The sequence below is a fragment of the Chionomys nivalis genome, chromosome 5 (genome assembly GCF_950005125.1).
Source record: "Chionomys nivalis chromosome 5, mChiNiv1.1, whole genome shotgun sequence".
NCBI classification, from domain to species: Eukaryota; Metazoa; Chordata; class Mammalia; order Rodentia; family Cricetidae; genus Chionomys; species Chionomys nivalis.
Window position 1 is genome coordinate 108,382,925 of NC_080090.1, and position 23,795 is coordinate 108,406,719.

Here is a 23,795-nt window from a genome sequence, read left to right on the forward strand (position 1 = left end):
ACTAGACCCGGTGTCTCATGTGCACACATGCACATACACACACATTTCTGACCTACATATATAAAGGAATATTATTTGATTTGATATTTAAAATGGGAAATAATTCTAGTAAATTTTAAAAACTCGAAAGAATCCATACTCATTTGGAATTCTATTTTTAACTCTTTTTTCTCTGAATTCTTTTATTCTTGCAGTTTGTTTTTCAAAGTTATATAGTTAATGTTTGATTTTTATAGTAGGTATCCTCATTGGTTTCTGTTTGTTACTACTCTTTATTATGATAAAGGCCATGACCAAAAGCGATGTAGGGAGGAAAGGGTTTGTTTGGTTTATATGCCCAGCCATAGTCCATCTTTGAGGGAAACCAAGACAGGAAGTGAAGCAGAGACCTTGGAGGAATATTGCTTAAAGGCTTGCTGTCCATGGCCTGCTCAACCTTATGCAGCCAGGACCGCCTGCCCAGGTGTGGCCCTGCCCTCTCATGAATCAGCAGGAAATGTGATAGAGGTGGTTTTATCAATCGAGGCTCTCTTCCCAGACAACTCTAACTTGTGTCAAGCTGACAGCAACAAACAAAAAGCTAACCAGGACTTGGACTGTGTCCAGAAGCCATTTGTCCTTGACTTTTGTCCTTTTTGAAAGTTTGACCTTAACTTGTGTGTTTATTTCCTGGAAGAATATCAGATTCCTTTCCCTTATGCTTTCTGATTAGTTAAACATGCAAATTTTTTAACTCTAATCTAACAGGTTGTCAATTTCTTAATAAAGTTATTATGAAAGTAATAATGATTCATTGAATAGGGACTGAAAACATTAGTAGTTTTTCTTCATCACAAACCAGACTGTTTGCAGAACATAGCTTTCAAGGTGGCTCTTCCCAATATGTGGTAATCCTTTCTAATTAAAGATAGGGAATTATGGCATTTAGTTCTACTTAATTGCGAATTGATTGTCAATATTCTTCCTCTGTAGGAAGAGGACCGAAAGCTGCTAGTTGGCTTCCTAGAAGATGTAATGACGCTGCTCTCCCTGTCTCACGCTCCTCTTGACAGCCTGAAGGCTGCTTTTGTGGAACTTGGGTAAAAACAAAATAGCTTACAGGTTTTAGGGGTTTTTGTTTTGTTTTGTTTTTTGTAAAGACATATCAAATAAAAAAGATGTAAGATTCAAGAAAGTAAGACTCAAAAAAAGAAGGGATGCTCCCAAATGAAAACAGCAGGAAATCCTGCTCGAAGGGCTTAAAAGCAGGTGAAAAACACCTGTCCACACTGAAGCAGGGCAGTGGTTTCCAGAAAGGGGAGGAAAAGGGCTGCCACATGCTTCAGCGGCTAGAGAAGAAGGTACTATAAGGCGCATGCATCTTTTTAAGGTGCAGGCAGCTTTCCAAATGGATGCATTAAATGAATGGTGTTTTAAACCTAACCACACACCATTGTCTTTAAGAGTTAAGATTTTACATTTTGAGTTGGTTTTGGTTTTGCTTATTTGAATATTCTTAAATATTTTGTAGTTGATGTGTTGTGGGGTTTTTTGTTTTGTTTTGTTTTGTTTTGTTTTTTATGAGATTGAAGGTACAGACTGATACTTTCTTTGAAGCTGGTAGAAAAATATTATCAAGTGCAGAGTTTAAAAAGTTGTTTCCTAGAAATGGAAAGAAACTTCAATTGAGAGCTAGTATCATGGATTCCTTATTCAGTTTTCTGTGGCCTGTTTGTCCTGCTTTAATCACAAGTTATGGTGACTGAAGTGCATATATCTCAGTCACTCTCTGTGATACTAGAAATTAAATCTGGGCCCATACACATGCCAAACAAATGCTCTCCCACTGAACTGTAACCCCAGCCTCTTTGTCTATTTCATTATTTATTTATTTATTTTCTGTTTGGCCACACAGAGTCTCACTTTGTTACCCCAGCAGACCTTGAGCTATAGCTCAGGCTGCCTTTGAACTGGTAATCCTTCTACCTACCCTCCTGAGCAGCTGAGATACCAGCCAGAGCCACTAGGAGTGTATTTATTAATAATAACATCTTCCATGAAGATGGACTTCACTCTACAACCATGTGACAAAGCAGGCTTATTGCTTATTCAGTTTTTAATAGACCTGGGCACCACTGTGCAGAATGTCCTGGAGTTTACTAGACCTGGGCACCACTGTGCAGAATGTCCTGGAGTTTGCTAGACCTGGGCACCACTATGCAGAATGTCCTGGAGTTTACTAGACCTGAGCACCACTGTGCAGAATGTTCTGGAGTTTACTAGACCTGGGCACCACTGTGCAGAATGTCCTGGAGTTTACTAGACCTGAGCACCACTGTGCAGAATGTTCTGGAGTTTACTAGACCTGGGCAGCACCGTGCAGAATGTCCTGGAGTTTACTAGACCTGGGCACCACTATGCAGAATGTCCTGGAGTTTACTAGACCTGGGCACCACTGTGCAGAATGTCCTGGAGTTTACTAGACCTGGGCAGCACCATGCAGAATGTCCTGGAGTTTACTAGACCTGGGCACCACTATGCAGAATGTCCTGGAGTTTACTAGACCTGGGCACCACTGTGCAGAATGTCCTGGAGTTTACTAGACCTGGGCAGCACCATGCAGAATGTCCTGGAGTTTACTAGACCTGGGCACCACTATGCAGAATGTCCTGGAGTTTACTAGACCTGGGCACCACTGTGCAGAATGTCCTGGAGTTTACTAGACCTGGGCAGCACCGTGCAGAATGTCCTGGAGTTTACTAGACCTGGGCACCACTGTGCAGAATGCCCTGGAGTTTGCTAGACCTGGGCACCACTGTGCGGAATGTCCTGGAGTTTACTAGACCTGGGCACCACTGTGCAGAATGCCCTGGAGTTTGCAATCCTATGTTCTGTCTAAAGGGATGGGCCACCATTCCTATTTTTATCTGTGATTTTAGTTTTCATGCTATGAAGTAGGTTAGAATTTCTGTGACAATTAAAGATGCTTAGAGGAGTATAATTTTGAATATGGTTTACACTTACATAAAGTGACTTGTGTGAGATATTAGCTGTGATGTAATAAACTTATTTTTTATTATATGTTCTGCCCGTGTTTTTTCATTAATATGTATATATGTAATAAATGTATACACACATAGATAGTGATTTTCAATGCATTGGTTAAGCATATGGCATTGACCTTAAGGTCGTCATTTTTCCTGCAGGGCAAATCCGGCCTATCATGAGCTATTGCTGACTGTGTTGTGGTACGGTGTTGTCCATACTTCCGCACTTGTCAGGTGTACTGCTGCGAGGATGTTTGAGGTATGCTAGCATTCAGTTCTCTTGGTGCTATTCGTGATTTCCTTTGGAAAGAGAAAGTTCTCTTTTAAGTTTTAAATGTCATGTATATGTGTGTGAGATAGATAGATATATAAGTCATATATATATATGACATTGAATACTATCTAGTTGTGAACTGTGTGATGGGGCAGAACTTTAGCCTTGGCAAATTGAAGAATGTTTTCTAGCCTTATTGGTTCTTTAAATGTTATTTTCGGTTTCATTTCTCTGTTAAACATTATTTGAATTCCATCCTATTAAGTCTTTCTGAGTGTCCTTTCCTATTTACTGAGGTAAATGACCTCTCAGTATAGGATATTACTTAAGTTGTAGTACTCTTTAATAGTAATAAAATATAGTTATTTGAAACATATCATATCTGGAATAGGACCTTTAGTCATTAACTGCCTACAAAATTGTTCTATGATGTTCCTAGAGTTTATTCACTTACTGTCTTCCCAAGTAAGATGATAACTGAAAGTTTACCCATCAGGTAGCACTTTATCCCATAGACATATGTACTTATTTTTAGAACTTGAAGTCCTCAATTGGTTTAGTGTTGATACTGTTGAGTCTTGCCATAGAGCCAGGCTGCCTGGGTTCAGTTTCCATCTCTTCCACCAACTTTGTTACTTACTTTGTTAATTGTTGAACTTGTCTGTACCTTAGTTTCCTCATCTACAAAATGAAGATATAAAGATGTAAAGTATCCTATCCAAATAAATTTTGTTAGTGTTCTGTAAGTTACTACTGTAAAGCCCTTAATAGGGTGTTGAACATATGAGCTTTAATAAATATTAGTTATCATGTCTCTGTTTTTCTAATTTGTGCTTTTACTTCACAAAATCATAAAACTATAAGGAACAGAGATTTATTTAAACTAAAATTGTCCCTTTATGCCTGTGATTCTTTTTTTGAACTTAATTTTTAAATTATTTTTCACACAATATACTTTGGTAATACTTTCCACTTCCCCAGCTCCTTCTAGATCCTTCTCACCTCCTGCCTGACCAACTTAATGTTCTTTCTTTTTCAAAAATAAAATTTTAAAAAACCAATAAAATAAACTTAAAAATTAAAACAAGCTTTAAAAAAAAATCAATAAGACAAGAAAAATACAAAAAAAAAAAAAACAAACAAACAAAGCAACACAGAGTCTGTTTTTTGTTGGGTGTTAGCCTGCCCATGGCTGGTGTATGTCCAGTGATGCTCCATTGGAGAAAACTTGTTTCCCTCACCCGGCCAGGTATCAGTTGCAAATATCTTCTTGGTTAGGGAGTAGAACTTAAAATGTTTTTGAGAGGAATTAATTCAATCTTCCAGAATTAAAGAATTTCTCTACAATTTAAGACAAATTTCAATTGTAAGAATATTTCATATATTTAAAATTTTTCTATATTTTTTCTATAATTTTCTAAATTATTTCTATAATTTTTAATAACTATCTGAATTAGATTGATCAAGCCTAAACAAAAATTCACTTGACAAGGAAAATTAAAGTTTTGTCCTGTTTTGTTTTTAAGAACAGCTATAATCAAGAATTATTTGTTCAGATCAATGCCAGAGTAATTTTGATATTTTTTAATCTGTACAAGTTCCTTCTTGGTTTAAATAACTTTTGATTATTCAGTGTGCTGAAAAGCAAGCTTTACCATGAAAGATGAATTTCTTTGCTTGTCTCTATCTAGGGAAGATGCAGCCTTTCAAAAGCCTTCATTAATACTCTCTTCATGCAGTTTTACTCTAAGGCCTGAAAACTTACTTCTTTCTCTTTACTGCTAATTTTAATATATACATATGCATCGTGTGAATGCAAACACTTCAAATAAATAATAGCCTGCCCCCTTTTCACATTTGGTTTTGTTTCTCTGTCTGCCTGGTATGTGGCCTTTGGTTTCTGTGCTTGCCGTCAGTGCTTGTCTGAACACTGTGCCTGTGTCTACACCGTCGTCGGTGTCGTTTCATTTGGTTATGAACTTCTGAGTCTAGTTTGACAGTAATTTAAAAATTTTTTTCAAGTCAATTATGAATTTAAGGAGTACTAGGTAGACAGATGGATTAGCATTGAAATATAGTTTACTCTTATTTAGGGTATAATTTTACTGTCAGTAATCCTTATTTGGAAGAAATAATCTACCAAAAATTATGTTAGATTCATGAGATGTCTTTTATATTAATGTTTTATAATTTAGAGTTATGCCTGCTTCCTTCAAAATGAGTACATTAAAAATAAAACCATAAGAAATAAGGACACTTAAAAATCATTTTTTCTTTTATTAGAAAAGTCGTATTAGGGCTGTGGTGAGGGTATGACACAGTTATTAAAGCGCTTGCCTAGCATGCCTGGGGTTCTGTGCTCTTTCCCAGGACCACATGGGATTGGGGGTGGTGGTACAGAAGTCAGGCAAGGGGATCAAAAGCATTCTTCAGTGCGTAATGAGTTCAAGGCCAACCAGGACTACCTGAGAGCTTACCTTAAAAGTCAAACAACAGAATAAAATGATAGAAGTGAGAAATGGGTATGCTAGGAACATAATTTGATATATTTTCTGGAATTTAGCACAAATTTAGCTTTATTTTTAGATAGCAGGACAAGGAGAACCCCAATGGGTTTACTTTGTTGCTGATACTAAACCAGAGACTGTCTCTTACCTTTTGAAGAAAAAAATGAATGACATTCTTTTATAGGCGAAGCTTAGTGACTCTCACGTTAGTGACCTAGAGTGACAAGTTATAGAAAAGAACTTCACATAACTAGTAAGTTAATCATAAAGTTATTGAACTGTACCATTAGACCATAACTCAAAGAAAGCACAGACATCAGTTAAGACAGGTAAGAATGAGTCATCCATTGTCTGGTTCTACTTTCGACTCAAAAACCCTGAACAAAAATCATTTCTTTTCTACGAGTCTCCGTTTCTTCATCTGCTAAACTTTGATAATGTTTGTATGTGCCTTACCAGACATAAAGATCAAAGGATACATACAGTCTGTAAAATGTCTATTAATTGATAACTCTTAAATTTATCAAATAATTTTTAGCCTTTGTTTTTGTAATTACCTTAAGGATTCCAGAGTGGTGAGACATTAACTTGTCCTCTAAACCTCCCGCTTTGAGACTCAAGACAGCAGGCATCCATCAAGTTAGGCCTTGCTCAAAGTTCAGCCTTCTTATGATAATGAACAATTTGAATTCCTTGTCCTAGTTCTTCCTGCCTGAATATAGTAACATTAATATGATAACAAAATGTCTTTTGCCATTTTTCTCCTGCCTAATTATGTAGGCATTTAATAAATTGTCTCAGAATGCCATAATCAGTTCTGGAATGAATGTGTTGATAAATGATAACAGATTATTACAGAAATAAATATCTTCACATAACATCAGCTAAGCTTCTCATACTTTGTAAGAGGAGTATCAGTGCATGCACCGTGGCAATTTTGATATGGAAAGTCCATAAGAACTCTGATCAGAGGAGAACTACTACTGTGAACAGATTGACTAGGATTTAGTAATAATTCATGCTTACATTCCAAAGCTGGGGACAAGGGATTGATATTCTACACAAAAACAAAATGTATACTCTACTACCCTCTTGTTTACAAAGTTGGTATTGGTTACTAACAAAAACATTTTAATGACTGTTAGAGAAACACATTGGTTCTGGTCATATTTACTCTAAAAATTATGTAAGCTTTTAGAAAATTAGAAAGCAAAAACACATTTAGAGGTAACCTACCAAATTTTAAATGATTTCTTTTTATAAAAATTATAATAGCTAAACTCATCTCTTGTATGCATGTATTTACCTTGTACAATATTTCTTGCTTGCACATTAATAGTACACTTGTCCTTTGAGTTGATGAGAAACTCAGCGTTTTCAGATGAGCGAACTAGTTTATTCTGTAATTCATCCAAGGCTACGTGCCTAATAGTGGGTGGAGAGCTGGAATTTGAACCCAGAGCTGACTTCCAGGTCTAACGCTCTAAGATGTTATGTTGAAGTATGTGTTTATTGCTCAGATAATAAGACTGTGTGAGAAGGTTGAGAGTTTATATAGACTTCAATGTCCTCACTGTAGAAAGTCAGAAGCAGTTGATGGCTACAAGCCATTAAAGTCTGCTTTTTAAAAGGCATATTTGTTCTTTGGTGATCATAATAAAATCATAGCCAGTTGACTTTTAATAATTTTAGCTAGTTATATTGTTAATACAATATGTGTCTCTTTTTTAGCTATTTTCTTTTTTTAAGAACTGTAGTAACACAAGCCTTTAATCCCAGCCCAAGGGAGGCAGAGAGAGGCATGTGGATCTCTATTGAGTTTGAAGCCAGCCTTCATAGTGAGTTAGCACTGGCCAGAGTGAGACCCTTGTTTCAATAAAATCAAAAAGAAAAAGTCAGGTTTTTTTTTTTTTTTTTTTTTTTTTTTTTACATTTTATTTTAATTGAAGATGGGAATTGAATGTAGTCTTTGACCTAAAGGACAAACTGCCATTCAGTTGGTGACAAGTTTCTTTTTGTGAACTGCTAGGCAATTTAAGCTTTCTTTCCTCCTAAGCCCTCTCTGCCTTGGTAAGCACTCCAGTAGCAGTATTTGCTTTGCTTCTAATTTTGGTTTGCTTTTGTGTTTTCTCTCTTTCTCTCTTTGTTCCTTTATTCTTCCCATGGCGCACTGTTTGCTTTCATGCACCACCTGTGAATACCCCCTGTGCTGACCAATCAGCTGTTGGTGAAGGGGGTGAATGAGACTCTGGTAGCTCAGAGGGTTGTTCCTGCTCTCATTACTCTCTCCAGTGACCCTGAAATGTAAGTGTTGGCCCTGCCTTCTATGTCCAGCATTCCTTTCTAAATGTGCCTGTCAAGAAATAACCATCATGCTGCTAACAGTCACTGCAGAATCTCTTGAAAATAGTTGTGGCAGGTCATACGCTTACTTGATTTGAAACTATCACATTGCTACTACTACGTTGTTGGGGTTGTTTTTTAAGTCAGCCTCAAAATAAGCCTAATTCGGAGGCCATATAAAGAGAAAAAAGTATTTGCATTAATAATCAAGGAACACTTTCAAAACCAAAACAAGCTGATGGACTATTTCTTCTAAGCCAAGAAAGGATGCTCTGCTAATTCACTAACAGGTTGTTGCAGTGAGTGTAGTGGCATGAACCGAAGGCTTAACATTTAATGTCTCATGTGGATGACTAAAGCAAGAAAGACCAGGGAGTCTGCCTGCCCATCCTCAGTCACAGCTAACCCAGTTCTCATTCCAGTTTACCACACCATTTTTTATTGCATGTTGACTGGTTTACAGCTGACTCTTCGAGGCATGAGTGAAGCATTAGTTGACAAGCGGGTTGCTCCGGCCCTTGTTACCTTGTCCGCTGATCCTGAATTGTGAGTTCACAGACTGTGACCTTGAGTTATCCTGCCTGTCTCATTGAGCATTCTTCTTGGTCTGCTCTTTAAAAGTTTAACTGTCATTGCTAGACTAATGCGGGATTTCTACCTCGTGCTTATTTTGATGCATATGTTAATGATGATGCTGTGGTCTCTCGGGGAAGTCTCAGTCTCCTTCCTTTTTGATTTCTAACAGCTCTGTTAGGATTGCTACGATCCCAGCGTTCGGCACTATTATGGAGACAGTTATTCAGAGAGAGGTAGGAAATGGACATTTGCTTATTACCTCTGTGCTGGTGATGATGACATATTTCTGATGGTATAACTGAAGGTGGGGCCAGAGAGCACTGGAACTTAATGGCATTTCTTAATTATTGATCAGAGGAAGATAAAATTTAAAAGCACCATAACCTAAACTAATTGTTTATTTTAAGAAACTGTTCCATTTCTGTATTAGTTTTTTTCAATTAAAAAATTAACTATAGCCTAGCTGGATATAAGCCAATCTCTATACAATCTTTTTCTGTTTGGTTTTGTTTTTTAATGCAGTCTTACTGAATACCCTTGGCTGGTCTGGTACTACCTATGTAGACCAAGCTGTCCTTGCACTCACAGAGATCTGCCTGCTTCTGCAGCGCAAGTGCTGGAATTAAAGGTGTACATCACCATGCCCAGCATACATTTTTGATTGCTAGTTTGAAAATGTATGAAGTAGAGAGGGCACCTGTAGCCTGACAACTCCCATTGATGCCACATTGTAAGATCCTCTGATAGGTTGTATAGCTCTTGTAGCTTGTACCACCATAAACCCTGCCTTGCCTGCCTGAGGTTTTAACAAGCTTTTCGTCCCTAAAGACGATTTTGATTCTAAAACTGGTTTTATTTCAAGGTTTTTATGTTTTAAGCCTAACTGTAACATTAAATGTAACACACTTCTCAAGATACTAAAAGGTATCTCAGTAGTTAAGAGTACTTGCTGTTCCAGCAAAAGGCCTGGGTTTGGTTCCAGCACCCACATGGAGCCCCAACAACCATCCATAACCCCGGTTTCAAGGAATAAGATGGCCTCTTCCGGCCTCTCCAGGCACCAGGTGCACTCGTGGTGCACATACATATATACATGCATGGAAACACTCATACCCATAAAATAAAACTCCTTAAAAAAAAAAAAAAAAAGCATGTATCAAGATGTGTCAGGCCAGCAGTGGTGGCGCAAATCTTTAATCCCAGCACAGGCAGAAGCAGGTGGATCTCTGATTCAAGGCCATCCTGATCTACAAGTTCCAGGACATCAAGGGCTATTACACAGAGAAACCCTGTCTTGAAAAACTTAAAAAAAAAAAAAAAAAAAAGATGAGCATTAGAATTTTTTCTTTTTGTCATACTAGACAGGTAGAAAAAATCTTGTGGATTAGAAAATAAATCACATATGCTCACCAAAATAAGAAATTCAATGGAATTTCATTGTCTAAAGATTCTTACAATAAAAATTAAATTTTAGTTATAGAAAGAATATTTTTCCCCTTTTTTCTTCTATATTTCAACTGACAAAGCAACAGAAAAAAGAACATGTATTTCTGCAACGCTTGCAGTCTTGGCAGAATTTCAACATGACCTTAAGTCCTAAAATAAGATGTGTAGGAAATGTGACTAAAGGGTCAGTCACTGATGACTCACTGCTGCTAGGAGGAGGGCGATTGGTGCTCACGCTGATGTGAGAATCGGAACTCAGATACAAACTCGGAATCTTACCAGCCCTTCCTTACATAGTTGGTTTGTTTTTTTCATTTGTTTTTGATTTTTGTCAGGTGTGTTTTTATTGTTAATCCAAATTAAGAATTACTGCACAAACAGAATTACTGCACTATCATAGCTTCGTAGCATAAATCCACTGTGAAAGGTGATTTTTAATCTGCTTATTGTTCACCCTAACAGTACTACTCCATTTTTAATCATCTATATCTGATTTTAAGTTGCTAGAAAGAGTGAAGATGCAGTTGGCTTCTTTTCTGGAAGATCCTCAGTACCAAGACCAGCATTCTTTGCATACAGAGATTATCAGAACATTTGGCAGAGTCGGGCCTAATGCAGAACCCCGGTTCCGAGATGAGTGTAAGTCCCCTTCATACCTGTTCCTGCATTGTGCCATCACGGGGCTTGTCTGGGCACCAAAACCTTGCTGCTCTTCATTTCCCACTTCCTAAAAACTCTTCTTCAATTGATCCCAACACCAGCTGTAAATAAAACAGGAAGAGTAGCTCTTCACCTATAGTTACTTAAGAGACTTTCTCCTCTCTCTCTCTCTCTCTCTCTCTCTCTCTCTCTCTCTCTCTCTCTCTCTCTCTCTTTCTCCCTCTCTCTCTCTCTTTCTGAAACAGGGTTTCTCTGTAATAGCCCTGGCTGTCCTGAAGCTCACTTTGTAGACCAGCCTGGCCTTGAACTCACAGAAATCCACCCACCTCTGCCTCCTGAGTGCTGGGATTAAAGGCGTGCACCATTGCTTCCTGGTTTAAGAGACTTTCTTAATCAAAGCTTTAGGGATGTGTTTGTGCTTAAAGTCACATTCTTACAGGAAGTTCACAGTCCTCCCGGTGCCGTCAGCCTCACGCACAGCTCTGTTCTCAGCATCAGTTATTTGGATCTGCACAGTGCTCTGCTAGCTCCTTTCACTAGTTCCGACATTCTCCTCCTTACTCTGGCCCTCAGCATTTGTTACACTTTTTTGGGTGACATCGTCATTATCCCAAAGCATATTTGTGATCGTTGTGATACTTTATTGTGCTTTTAGTGTCTGCAGTTTTACATGCTTTCTAGAGGGTCATAGGGTTAGCCACTTAAGTCAGTTTGGTTTCTACTAAAAAAAAATTGTATTCTCTAATAGGCTCTCTATTATATAGCCAGACTGATTTTAAAAAAAAAAAAAAAAAACAAAAAACAGTTTTACAATCAGAATATCAGCAAAAAAAAAAAAAAAAAAAATAGTAAGTCATTATTTGAAGTGCAGTGTCCGAAAGGCTTGTTGAGGGCGATAGCACTTCCCAACACTGTCAGGATAGTCTCTTCTCCTCCGATGAGTATACCCAGCCACCAGAAATCACAGATAGTCCTGATGTTACAACACCACATTTACATGTGCTTTAGTCAGAGCTCTGAATGTATGGCCTGACATCACTGACACAGTAGTTTCTTTGAGGGATGTGGTGAGTAAGATGGGTCTTTGGCCTATGCCATCTTGATGTGTTCAGTCCCAGCAGAGCATTATGTAGCCTGTTTGAATGCACTCATGGGGGAGATGTGGATGGGGAGACTGTCTGGATTGCCAGAGCATAAAGTAGAGCCAGTTGTTTGCATGAGTCCATGGAGACGTTGTCCTTAGTTATTCTAGACCAAGGGTTATTTCTCAGAGCAAACATTATCTGTATTTCAATGTCTCTTTAGAGTGTTTAAGAACTTTAAGAAGTAGACCTCCTGTGTGAGTGTTATTCACACAAACAATGCCTATCTATTAAGTGTGTACGAACTGTGTGATAGGAAAGAGCAGGATTTGGTTTGCTCCCAGTAGTCGCAAAAGGTGTGCTCAGGAAGGCTTTAGTTGACTCTAGGTCCAGTTAAGTATTGTCTCTGATATCTGATTGTCTCCTGAAAATATTTTTAGGGGAAAAAAATTTTGATCTCCCCACTTTGAACTACTTTCTTGTTCAAAAGGCTTTACCTTGAAAAATTTAATGTCAAATCTGTAAATAGGACTTACAGCGAAATTGAGCCCATATCAGAAAGAATGCAATATTCTTAACTATCCATCTTTATAGGTAGTTCTCTTTGGGTGTTTAGAGAAAAAGTATAAAAATTGGAATAATTAGAATAATTATTTATCACTCTGTACCTTAACTAATATTAGTTCATTCAATAGCCCTTATTATTTCCCAATTTTTCATTAGATCTTTTAGTCTTGTATCTGTTTTAAAACTTGTTTGGGTGTGTGTGTGTGTGTGTGGCGCCTAAATGTATATCTGCACTGCATGGAGCCTGGTACCCGAGGAAGCCAGAAAGGGACATTAGACCCCAGAAACTGAAGCTACCGATGATTGTGAGCCCCCGTGTGGATTCTGGGAACAAGATCAGCAGCAGCAAGTGCTCTTGACCACAGAACCATCACTACAGCTGCAGTCCCTTACTCCTACCTTAAACATTGGTTGTTTTTCTAGAACTCTCTTTAGTTCTTTATATCTAGCTACTTGTAGAGTATTTGCCTGCATATGTGTGTGTACAAGTGTACAGCGCACACAAAGGCTAGACATCTTGTTAGATCTGGATGAAAGTGGAATTGTGATTGATTGTGGGCCACCAAGTGGGTGTTGGGAATGGAACCTGAGTCCTCTGCAAGAGCAACAAATGTTCTTAACGCTCTCCAGTCTGTAGAGCCCTTCTTAATGATATTGTTATTCTTTTGATTTGAGTTTTTTTGTTTTGTTTTTGTTATTTGTTGCCTTGTTTTTATTTCCCTCTTTTTAAGTGGGGCTTCCTACTTTAAATCTCCCTCCTTTCACCTACATAGTTCTGGGATTATAGATGTGAACCGACTTACCAAGTCTGTGTTACTCATTTTAACAAAGACCCCTCAAAATGGACATTGTTGGTTGTTTTGTTGGGGGTTTTGTCATTATTTAGTGAGAAGCATAAAAACTGTGCTTTTACACATCAGACTCAGTGTAAACAAGGAAGAGGTCACTACAGTTGCTAGAAGGGTGTGTTCTCTAACCAGATAAACAATCACTGGTTCTGAAGCCATTCCTGCAGAAAGCTGGCTTTCTGGGGAGTCTCTACCTAGTAAGAGAAAATCATGGGCATCCAAGATGATTGCTGTTATCACTTCTTTATTGTTTATTGTTTCCTAAGCCGTGGCTTTTACTTTACAGAAGTTGTCTTTGAAGTTTCACTCTATTCTATCCCTTCAGTGACTGGAAATTCAGAGTGTTTTTTAACAGTGGGTTAAACTTTGAGAAAGTGAAGATGCTTGTTATATTGTGAGGAAATAAAATAATTTATTATTGAGAAAGGAAAAGGCATGTACCTTTTATGTAATAGCAGTGGTAATTAAGGAAACTTCTGTCTAGGACCACAGCATAGTGCATATAAGCTGTGTCTTGGTTCATTTGTTTATTGTTTTTCCATGGGGAGATTGGGAGGTGAGATAAGATCATTTGTAAATAGTCCTCAGAACTGGACAATGGTGGTAGTGTTATATTCTCTCTCAAGTCTCAAATCACTTATTTGAAAAAGCATACAGTCTTGCCTAATAAGAAAGAGCAAGCAAAGGATGGTGGTAAATGTTTGAAAGCATCCAGTATTAAAATGAAATCTTATAAATTATAATAATAATTGTGCATTGTAAAATATGAGGTTTGTGTACACATGATTGAAATAAAATGTAACAACTTCTTTTTTTCCCTTTTCAGTTGTTATACCACATCTACATAAATTAGCCTTGGTGAACAACTTACAAATTGTAGATTCAAAAAGACTGGACATCGCGATCCATCTTTTTGAAGCCTACAGTGCACTGTCCTGTTGCTGTATCCTTGCTGTGTTGAACTGTAGCTGACTGTGTATAACTCACCATATAGTAAACCCAGGCATAAGAACAGAGTGGACTTCTTTGAAAGTTTGGGTTCAACTTGCCATACCTGTTTTACTCTAGCTATCTCATAATCTTTAAAGGTAGTTTTTAATCCTCTGTGTTGTATAATTTTAAAGCCTTGATACTTCACTATATAGTGAGCAAGAATGCAGGACAGAATGAAGTTAGACTTTCATGTTCTGGTATACAGTGGAACACTATGAAATGTCACTCTGGAGAAGTTCAGGGCCAACACGGTCGTCATCTCTAGTAACAGCTGGGAGAGAAACATCCTCAAGGCCCATATCAACCCACTAGATTATAAATGATTAAACTGAGACTTAAAGACTGCAGTGAGAACTTCTGCTTTCCATAGTTACAAGAAAAACTGAACTGGAGCGTAGAGCTTTGACTGTCCTGTTGAGTGTTCTCTCTATGCTATGTTTAGTAAAGTAAAACTAGGAAGGAAGAGAAGCCTCTGGCTCTCAGTAAAAAACAGCAGAGTTCAAGAAAGGGAACTAAGAGATTGGGAAGGGTGAAAGACTGAATTCTCAACAGAACCATGGAAATGCATGTTAGACAAATAAGGAGAGAATTATTATCTTGGCCCACAAAAAAAAAAAAGTAATTAAGCCTCCTAGTGATTCATAGGGGAAACCAGGTGACAGGAAGTGTTTCAAAGTACCATGGTTCTGTGTTGTATGCCAGGTCACAGTCCTCAGCAAAGGGGACAGCCATTTCAGTTAGGATAAATGTGCTCTCCAGTGCCACAGGCACTCATTAGTCCTGGAATTGTTCTTTTTAAATTGGCGTGTAACCATGGAGGGTTGCTTTTGTTCAGAATAAATTAAGTTGTGAAAGCTGTCTATTGGGGAGCTGTAAGGCCCTCTGGAAATTAAAACTTAGAAAGTTGGGTGCACTGATGAGTTCATTTTATTTTGAAGATTGATTACAAATGATCTATTGATGTGGATAGTGTAAGCCCTGCTTTTTATAACATGGGCTAGATAGTCAGCAGGGATCTAATACTTAGTTTGATAACTGAGGTGTCCATTTCCTATATAAGCTTTGCTCCACTAAAAGCAGAAGTCACTATCCCTCCTGATTCATCTTGTTGGATTTTCAACTTCGAGAAGATAGAGGAAGCAAATGAGGAACTGCTGTTGTGAGTTTGCAAGAACTCTTCTTATGAAGAAGTGACAGGACCCTGGCGGGAGAGCTGTGATGGTCTGAGAATTAGAGACTCAACTCTGAAAGTATTTGTTAGAAGTTAAGCAAAACTCATGTGTAATCTAGATTAGCTAATGGAGTTTATAATGGAATATGCCTGAAGGAAAAGGGGAAAGTCCAAGCACAACTTTAGCTCCATAAAACAGAATTTCTAAAGAAAAAAGTATGATTTTTGAACATAGACATTTGCACAGAGCAATTACCGAGTGTGTCAGTATGTACAAACTACTGCTGGAGTAATGAAGTCAAAAGGCCTTTGCCAGGACAAGAAGGGGAAGAGTCATCTAAGAGTAATACCTGATCAAGTACTCTGTTCTCTATGACTTGGCCCCTTACTTGAATCAAGAGTGTGCTCACTAATAAGGTCCCATTGCCCAGAACTGACATAGGAAAGTTACATGTAACACTGGGCCTAACAACAAATCAGAATGTTATGAGTAGTGCTTAGAGAGTAGTGCTTAGAGGTGAGGAGAAAATTTGACAGGGTGTGTGGCAAGAAGAGATGAATGAATGCGTGTGGGTGCACCTGGAGGCCAGAGGTTAATGTTGGGTGACATTTACATTGAGGAATTTTAAAGGGAGTTGTGTAGAAAGAAGGTCACAGAGTGTATTTAAAATGGACAGCGACAGGTTTTGTTTAGAAGGAAACTTTATCATAGATCTATGTAAAAAGCAGGAGTATCATAGGAAACTCTGAATGTCGTCTCTTGGCAGTCAGGTACTTGACCATTTACTGAGGTAGAAGTGGTTTTAGAGTCAGATAGGACTGAATGGTGTGTGTATGTTCAGTCCTTGAAAGGTTGTTTCATCGTTATGAGGAAAAGGCTGGCCCCATTGTGAGTAGAAAGAACAACTTCCCTATTTTCTGTAAGTCTAGCCGTCCTGAGCCTCCGTGCCCATGTTTCCTTATATCACTCTGCTACCCAAAGGTCACCCGCAGTTACATCCTGCAGGTACTTTCCCAGCACATACCCACGTGGAGGTCCGAGGACAACTGTCCGGAGTTGCCCCCTCCACCTTCACGCCGCTTCAGAGACGGAACTCGGATCACCTCCAGTTTGTGAACAGGTGCTTTTACTCACTGAGCCATCTCGCAGGCTCCATGCGCATTTTTAATACCTATTAAATTTATAACTTATGCATTATAGGAGCTTTGTTTATGAGCATTGTAACCATTTTCAAGGAAATGGTAATATAATTCCTTTTTTTTTCCTAATGAAGCTCATGGTAATTTTTTTTTAATTAAGCCAGTTTAATAAAGGAACTCATTTCATTTTTCACTGGGACATGGTGCAATATTAAACCAGAGCTAGAATAAGAATATTCCAGAATTAATGTGAATTTATAAGATGAATTTATTTTCTTGAGAAATGCACCTGGTTTTCGATTCTTTTGAATGTGGAGATAATCAACTAAAACTCAAAGATGACCAGGACCTAAAGTAAACTGAATGTGCTGTGTGGTTCATTCTGGACCGACAGAAAGTCATCTTAGCTGGGCAGTGGTGGCGCACACCTTTTATCCCAGTAGAGGCAGAGGCAAGCAGATCTCTGTGAGTTCAAGGCCAACCTGATCTGCAAAGTGAGTTCCAGGACTGCCAGGGCTACACAAGAAACCCTGTCTTGAAAACCCCACGTCACTGGAGAGACGACTTAGTTTAGAGCACGGACTACTCTGCAGACTGTTCGTGTTCAAGTCCCAGCACCCAGGTGATGGCTCAAGTTCCAGGGGATCTAATGTCCCTTTCTGCCTTCCTCAGACATCAGGCACACAAGTAGTCCACACTCATACATGCAGGCAAAAACCCACACACAAAATGAAATTATTTTAATTAAAAAAGAAAGCAAGCAGGAAAAATGTGTATGCCTTAGACAAGTTACTCAACCTAAAGTGTCCAAGTGTGTTGTCCCTGGCTGTGCTGCCGTTTGCATGAGGTCTGCTGTTACAGGTGGTGTCGTCCTCAGGCCGAGCACATGCACAGTGCACAGTGGGTCTCTGAAGAAGCTCCTCAGCATTTCTGATAATGAGCGTACATCTTTTTCTAAATGTTTGCATTTAGAAAATCTTTTACAATCATTAAAAGTAATCAGTTTTTTACATAACTTTCAGCTTAGCTGTCATGAAAATATTTTTATGTGTGCAAGTGCGTGTGTGATGTGAAGGCCAGAGGTCAACCTCAGGCGTTGTTCCTCAGGAACCCTCCACCTTAATTTTGAAGACCGTGTGTCTCCCAGGTTTTCTGCTGTCTCCACGTCACTGGGGCTAGGATTGTAGGTACACCATTGTAGGATTTCAGGCACACCGTTGTGGGATTTCAGGCACGTTATTGTGGGATTGCAGGCACACCATTGTAGGATTACAGGCACACCATTGTGGGATTACAGGCACACCAATGTGGGATTGCAAGCACACCATTGTGGGATTGCAGGCACACCAATGTGGGATTGCAGGCACACCATTGTGGGATTACAGGCACACCAATGTGCGACTGCAGGCACACCATTGTGGGATTGCAGGCACACCATTGTGGGATTGCAGGCACACCATTGTGGGATTACAGGCACACCAATGTGCGACTGCAGGCACACCATTGTGGGATTGTAGGCACACCAATGTGGGACTGCAGGCACACCATTGTGGGATTACAGGCACATCATTGTAGGACTGCAGGCATGCCATTGTAGGATTGCAGGCACACTAATGTGGGACTGCAGGCACACCATTGTGGGATTGCAGGCACACTAATGTGGGACTGCAGGCACACCATTGCACCAAGTTCTGAGGTGCAAGTTAGGTTCTCATGCTTGTGCAGCAAGCACTTACCAACTGAACCTTTTCCTTGCCCACATAATTGAATGTTCTATGCATTATTTTATTTATATGATATTTAATAAAGTTATGGAATGTTAGAGATAGCACCAACATAAATAGATATGTAAGAATAAACCTAGGCGGGTGGGTCTTGGCATCAACCTTTCCCACGAAGGTGCCGTTTATACAAGAAGCCTGACTGGAGAGTTTGCTATACTGAGGCACTATCTAAAAGGCTTCTTTCTATGTGATCTCTTCTCTGGTGGACGCTGCTTGGTTTTTTTTCCTTTTCCTTGACTACCTTTCCTCAGTCATTTCAGAAGATTTAATGGTAAATCACTTTTTACCCGGCCTCAGATGTTTACGGACTGACATGGAACATCTATCTCCAGAACATGAGGTAAGTGTCTGGGCCTAGCAGCACCAGGTTCCTGGGTTTTACCTTATCCTGTACTCACTCTTTTCTCCCTGTGTGAGGCTTATTACGACAGCCATGCGTAACACTGCTTAGTCTAGCTTGGCATTATTTTATGAATGCATTTACTAATTGTAATGCTGCAACAAATTCTTGAACATTTTGAGCCTCTATAATTCTCTAAAGTAGGGATACCCACTAGAAGAATTTAATATGGAAATCTCTATGGGATATTTTATCTGTTACATGCAATGATCTTTGACCGCTAACTTTCTTTAACTGAGTTCTTTCCCTGTCTAGCACTTATTTCTAACTCTGTGTCTTCCAGCTCTTTGTACCTGCTCCTGACTTCCACACTGTCAGCATGTAGGCTTTTTTCATGCCAGAGCCTTGGCCTAGTCTCTTTCCAGGGTCCCTAACACTCTGTCCTCTTCAGGTTTTTAGAATGGCTTGGACTGTGATTTGTAGCATAGTATTTGACAATGTTAACTGTATCTCACTAGAGTGACTTTTCTTATCAGGTTATTTTAAGTTCCATGATTAAAGAATGTGAACAAAAAGTAGAAAACAAGACTGTCCAAGAGCCTCAAGGGTAAGACATGTATTCTTTTTTTAAGAATTTAAAGGTTAACCTGAATTTTTCTGTCTAAATTTAATATCTATGGGTATAATGTTTTATTTTGAGTTGTTTTATAGTCACTTATTTGGAAGACAAGAAAATTATTCAGGCCAGTCATGATGGTGCATCCTTTAATCCTAGCACTTGGGAGGCAAAGGCAAGAAGATCTCTGCGAGTTCAATGCCAGGCTAGTCTGCATAGTGATGTCAAGGGCAGCCAGGGCTACATAGTGAGACCCTATCTTGGAGGGAGGGAGGGAGGGAGGGAGGGAGGGAGGGAGGGAGGGAGGGAGGGAGGGAGGGAGGGAGGGAGGGAGGGAGAAAAGGAAAGAAGGAAAGAAGGAAGGAACTGTTCAAGTCAGCTTTTTGTAAAGTATTGAACCAATCATGAGAAATACTTAGGGACTTTAAGATTCAAATCTCTACCCTGTGTGTACCTTCCCTCTCAATATTATATGCACCTAGAGATAGGGGTGTGTGTTTGTGTGTGTGATTAGTGGGGGCACAGGTATCAAAGGCACATACATGTGAAGATCCGAGGAAGACTTGCAGGAGTCTACCATGTGGGTCCAGAACTTGGATTTTCAGGCTTGATGACAGGTGCCTCACTTACTGAGTAATCTCTCTAGTCCCCAGCATAGGAATCTTTAAAGGCCTCCAGAGACATTTCTGTTTGCTACTGGAGTACTTATAATTTGTTACAGGAGTTTTTCACATGTGGGGATATTCTAGCCAAACTAATAGAATTCAAAGATTCAATGAATTATGGATTCAATTCAAGTTAGAATGTTGAACATTCAAAAATGGGAAGAATTTATATATGGGTTCATGTACTGTATTTTCAGTGAAGAATTACGATTTTGTGCATCTAATCATAAGTAAAGCTCAAGCGCAATTTCCTTTGAGGCTGACTGCTGAAATACTCATTTCATCTGATCAGTCATGAATTCTCACACATATAGAGGCGCATACACCTGGGGCCAGTACACAGAAGTTTTTTGCCTCTGTAAAGTATTTGGAACTTTTCTTAACCTCCTATGATAAAAAGAGAGCTTCCCCACCCACTCCACTGTTTTATCCTAGACTCTACCTCCTGTGTGCTGGGTTGCCAGTGTACACCACCATGTCCATCTGAAAAATAAATGAATTCTAAAATGAGGCAATTTGAACACTTGCAGCTTGCCACACATTGACCTTTATTTGTTCATACACATTCCCTTATTTAATCCTCAGGACATTTTACAGTAGAAACTATAAGCTGTGTGCTATAGACAAGGAGACGGAACCTATAAGATCTAAAGCATCTTCATCAAAACCACAAGGCAGTAAGCTGGTTTCCTGTCTGTTGCAGGACGCTTGTTGGGGCGCTTAAAAAAAAAAAGTGCTTGATCAGGGTTCTCTTCCTGTTAAGTACTGTGATAATAAGCCATCTTTCATAGTCATTCATACTAGGCTGCTGTAAAGGAAAGAAGAAATTAATTTGAAGACAGTTAATTGAAGTCAATGCAGCTAGTTGTTCAGAACACAGACACACACCCTGAAAGGGAATAGGATTGTTATCACAGTGCAAACCTTGCTGTGATATAATTGGCTCCTTTTGGGAATAGGTAGTACCCATGTTCCAGACTTGCTGTAAGAACTGAATGAAGTGGCTGAGCAGTGGTGGTGCACACCTTTAATCCCAGCACTTGGGAGGCAAGGCGAATGGATTTCTATGAGTTCAAGGCCAGTCAACAAAGTGAGTTCCAGGACAGCCAGCACTACCCAGTGAAACCCTGACTTGAAAAACAAAAAAACAAAAACAAAAAAAAGATTCAATGAACCAATAGAGTCAAAAGAAAAACTACCTAAGTCTAGGCGGAGGATAGCTCCATGCAGCATGATGGCCTGGGTACTCCCCAGCACCCTGTTCTTGTGTTTTGTTTTGTGTTTTTTAAGGACATGGTAGTACATGCTTATAATTCAAGCTCCAAGGCGGTAGAGATAGGAGAATCCCTTGGGTTTTGTGTCTGCCAGACTAGCCAGATCACTAAGACCCAGGCCAGTGAGAGATCTTTCTTAAAAGAAGACCGAGTAGGCAAGTAAAAGAACAGCCATTAACTACTAAGACTTTTGAGAATGCTATCATGTCCCTCCCACTTGGCATCTGAGTAATCACAGGAGCCCTCTAAAGCAGGCTCATTGTATAGACAAACAACTTCCCCAAGACTTCACAGCAGGAGAGTGGACCCTAGGTTCTGTTCTCAACCATAGTGATCTTAACTGATGCTGCTCTTGTCATGTCAAATACCAAATCTAAGATGACACAGAAAAATTCCTCTTTACAGATCTTCATTTACAGATGAAAACCTGGAGGGCCCCCAAGATGGCTCAGCAGGTTAAGGCACCTGCCACCAAGTCTGATGACCTCGGTGGCGGAAGGAGGAAACCACAGCTCTCCTGACCTCCACAATGTGCTGTGACCCTAAGTTTTAGTTGCTTTGCACTCATCTTAAATTTTCTTTTCTAGATCAATGTCAATTGCTGCAAGTTTAGTGAGTGAAGACACAAAGACCAAGTTTTTGAACAAAATGGGTCAGTTGACAACCTCAGGGGCCATGCTGGCCAATGTGTTCCAGAGGAAGAAATAGAAACAGGAAGGGAGCCCCAGCAAACACTAAAGTGAACCTCAAGCAGACTGGCTCCTTGTACTTGAAGCGCTTACCTTTTTATTTCCTGAGCTTATGTTCTTGTGTTATAATTTTATCCTAACCTCCAAAGATATTTGCACTGCTTTTGATTATTACTGTGTATCTGTTGGTTTGGGAATTATAACTGTGGTAACAGAAACTTGATTTAAGAATCTGTACCAAGTCCCTATTCTATGTTCTTATTTTTGAGAATAACTTTTATATATATAATATATATATATATGTATAGTGAAGAGGGGTTTTTGGTTTTGTTTTGTTTTTTTATTTTTGGATGGGATACTCGCAAATATCTGTATTATACTCTAAGATATTACAATGGTACTTAAAATAATGTAAATTTGAAGTCATTGTTATAAAATAATAAAGTGGAGATTACTTAAGTATTTAAATTATGAAAGAATAATGAAGACTTTTTATTATTTCTTAACTGACTAGAAAGAGCCACCAGCATTACTCTGTGCCTTTTGGACTTGAGTTTGTGTATTCTGTAGGAATTACATACATTCCTTTCACACAGTATTTGAGGCTGCTGTGGTGAATTTGAATGACAGCTCCTACAATAAGTAGACAATGATAAGACCTAAAACATGTCACATCTCTCTTGAAAATCCTGAAGTGCTGTTTAGTCTCCCAGCATTTAGAGCATACAATTGAATTACCCGAGGTAAAACAGCACTTGAGCATGGCGAGGAGTAGCCAGGGTGAATTTCACAACATTTGTACCAGATTGAAGTGCTCAAAGAGAAATATACCGAGAAGAGCTAATAATTGTTTGTCCCCAAGTTGAAATTCACAAGAAAATATAAGTCTGAACTGTAATACCTACTTCCTGTAACACATTTAAGATGCTTAAACTTTGCAGTTTACCTTTCCGTCCTGTCTGAGAAGTACTGAAACCTTTAGGACCTTTGGGGATTGCTTTTTCCCTTCTAACTGAAGTGGCATTGGGTAAGTTAGTGCTGCTTAGTCACCACTGGTCCCTTCAACTCAGGGGCTGCTCCCATGCATGTGTTGATGAACAGCTCACTGGAATTAGATGGTTGTCTACACAGTGACTCAGAGCATAGGAAAGGGGTGACTGATTTTAGGGGTTAATGTCAGGCCTTTTTAAAGAATGAATTATTTTAATAAAAAGAACTCATTTAAACTCAGTTCATGCATATAGATGATTCTCATTTGTTGTATAAATTGGCTTTAATACACCTGGATTACATTCACTTACTGGGAAAGCTAGCTTTCCCACACAGTCAAAGCTTATAAAATAATTTGCCACAGGCAAAGCCATTTATTTCTTTTACCGATAGTGAAATTATTGAGTAGTCTTTCTGAACTGTTGGATTCTAGGCATTCCTGAGAAATTGAAAGTGGCTACCTTTCATGTCAAAATGTTGATCTGTTATAAATAAAATGTTTTGCATACTTGTTTTGGTTGCATATCTTGTTTTCATTTTGAAACACTATCCATATAAAAATTAAAAAATCATTTATTCATGAAAATACTCTGATATTTTAGAAATCTAATCTCTACAAATTCCCTATTCTAGTTTGCTTTTACTAGTAAGGATTGTAGTGATATACAACTAATACATTTCAGACATAATTCTAAAGTAAATGTTTATACAGCTTTGAGCTATAGTGGGATATATGTCTGTTTGTTAACAGATGAGTAGATACAGAAACCCCAGTAACTGGAGATTGTTCCAAGAATCAATGCA

The 23,795-nt window shown here is 38.8% G+C and overlaps 1 protein-coding gene across 7 annotated transcripts in view; it reads left to right on the top strand.

The window, feature by feature from the left end:
* Relch (RAB11 binding and LisH domain, coiled-coil and HEAT repeat containing) overlaps positions 1-23,504 on the top strand; it is an 89,050-nt gene extending 65,546 nt beyond the window's left edge. For 6 of the 7 annotated variants that reach the window (XM_057769590.1, XM_057769591.1, XM_057769592.1 and 3 more), the window contains 9 exons: positions 973-1,079; positions 3,186-3,285; positions 8,029-8,111; positions 8,896-8,959; positions 10,673-10,811; positions 14,156-14,272; positions 18,669-18,757; positions 19,294-19,364; positions 21,900-23,504. In XM_057769590.1, the coding sequence (XP_057625573.1) occupies positions 973-1,079; positions 3,186-3,285; positions 8,029-8,111; positions 8,896-8,959; positions 10,673-10,811; positions 14,156-14,272; positions 18,669-18,757; positions 19,294-19,364; positions 21,900-22,020 (891 nt within the window). In that variant the 3' untranslated portion in view covers positions 22,021-23,504. Of the gene's footprint in view, positions 1-972; positions 1,080-3,185; positions 3,286-8,028; positions 8,112-8,613; positions 8,697-8,895; positions 8,960-10,672; positions 10,812-14,155; positions 14,273-18,668; positions 18,758-19,293; positions 19,365-21,899 lie in introns of all 7 variants that reach the window. The other variant, XM_057769597.1, reaches the window with a different exon arrangement.
* The last annotated feature ends 291 nt before the right edge of the window (positions 23,505-23,795 follow it).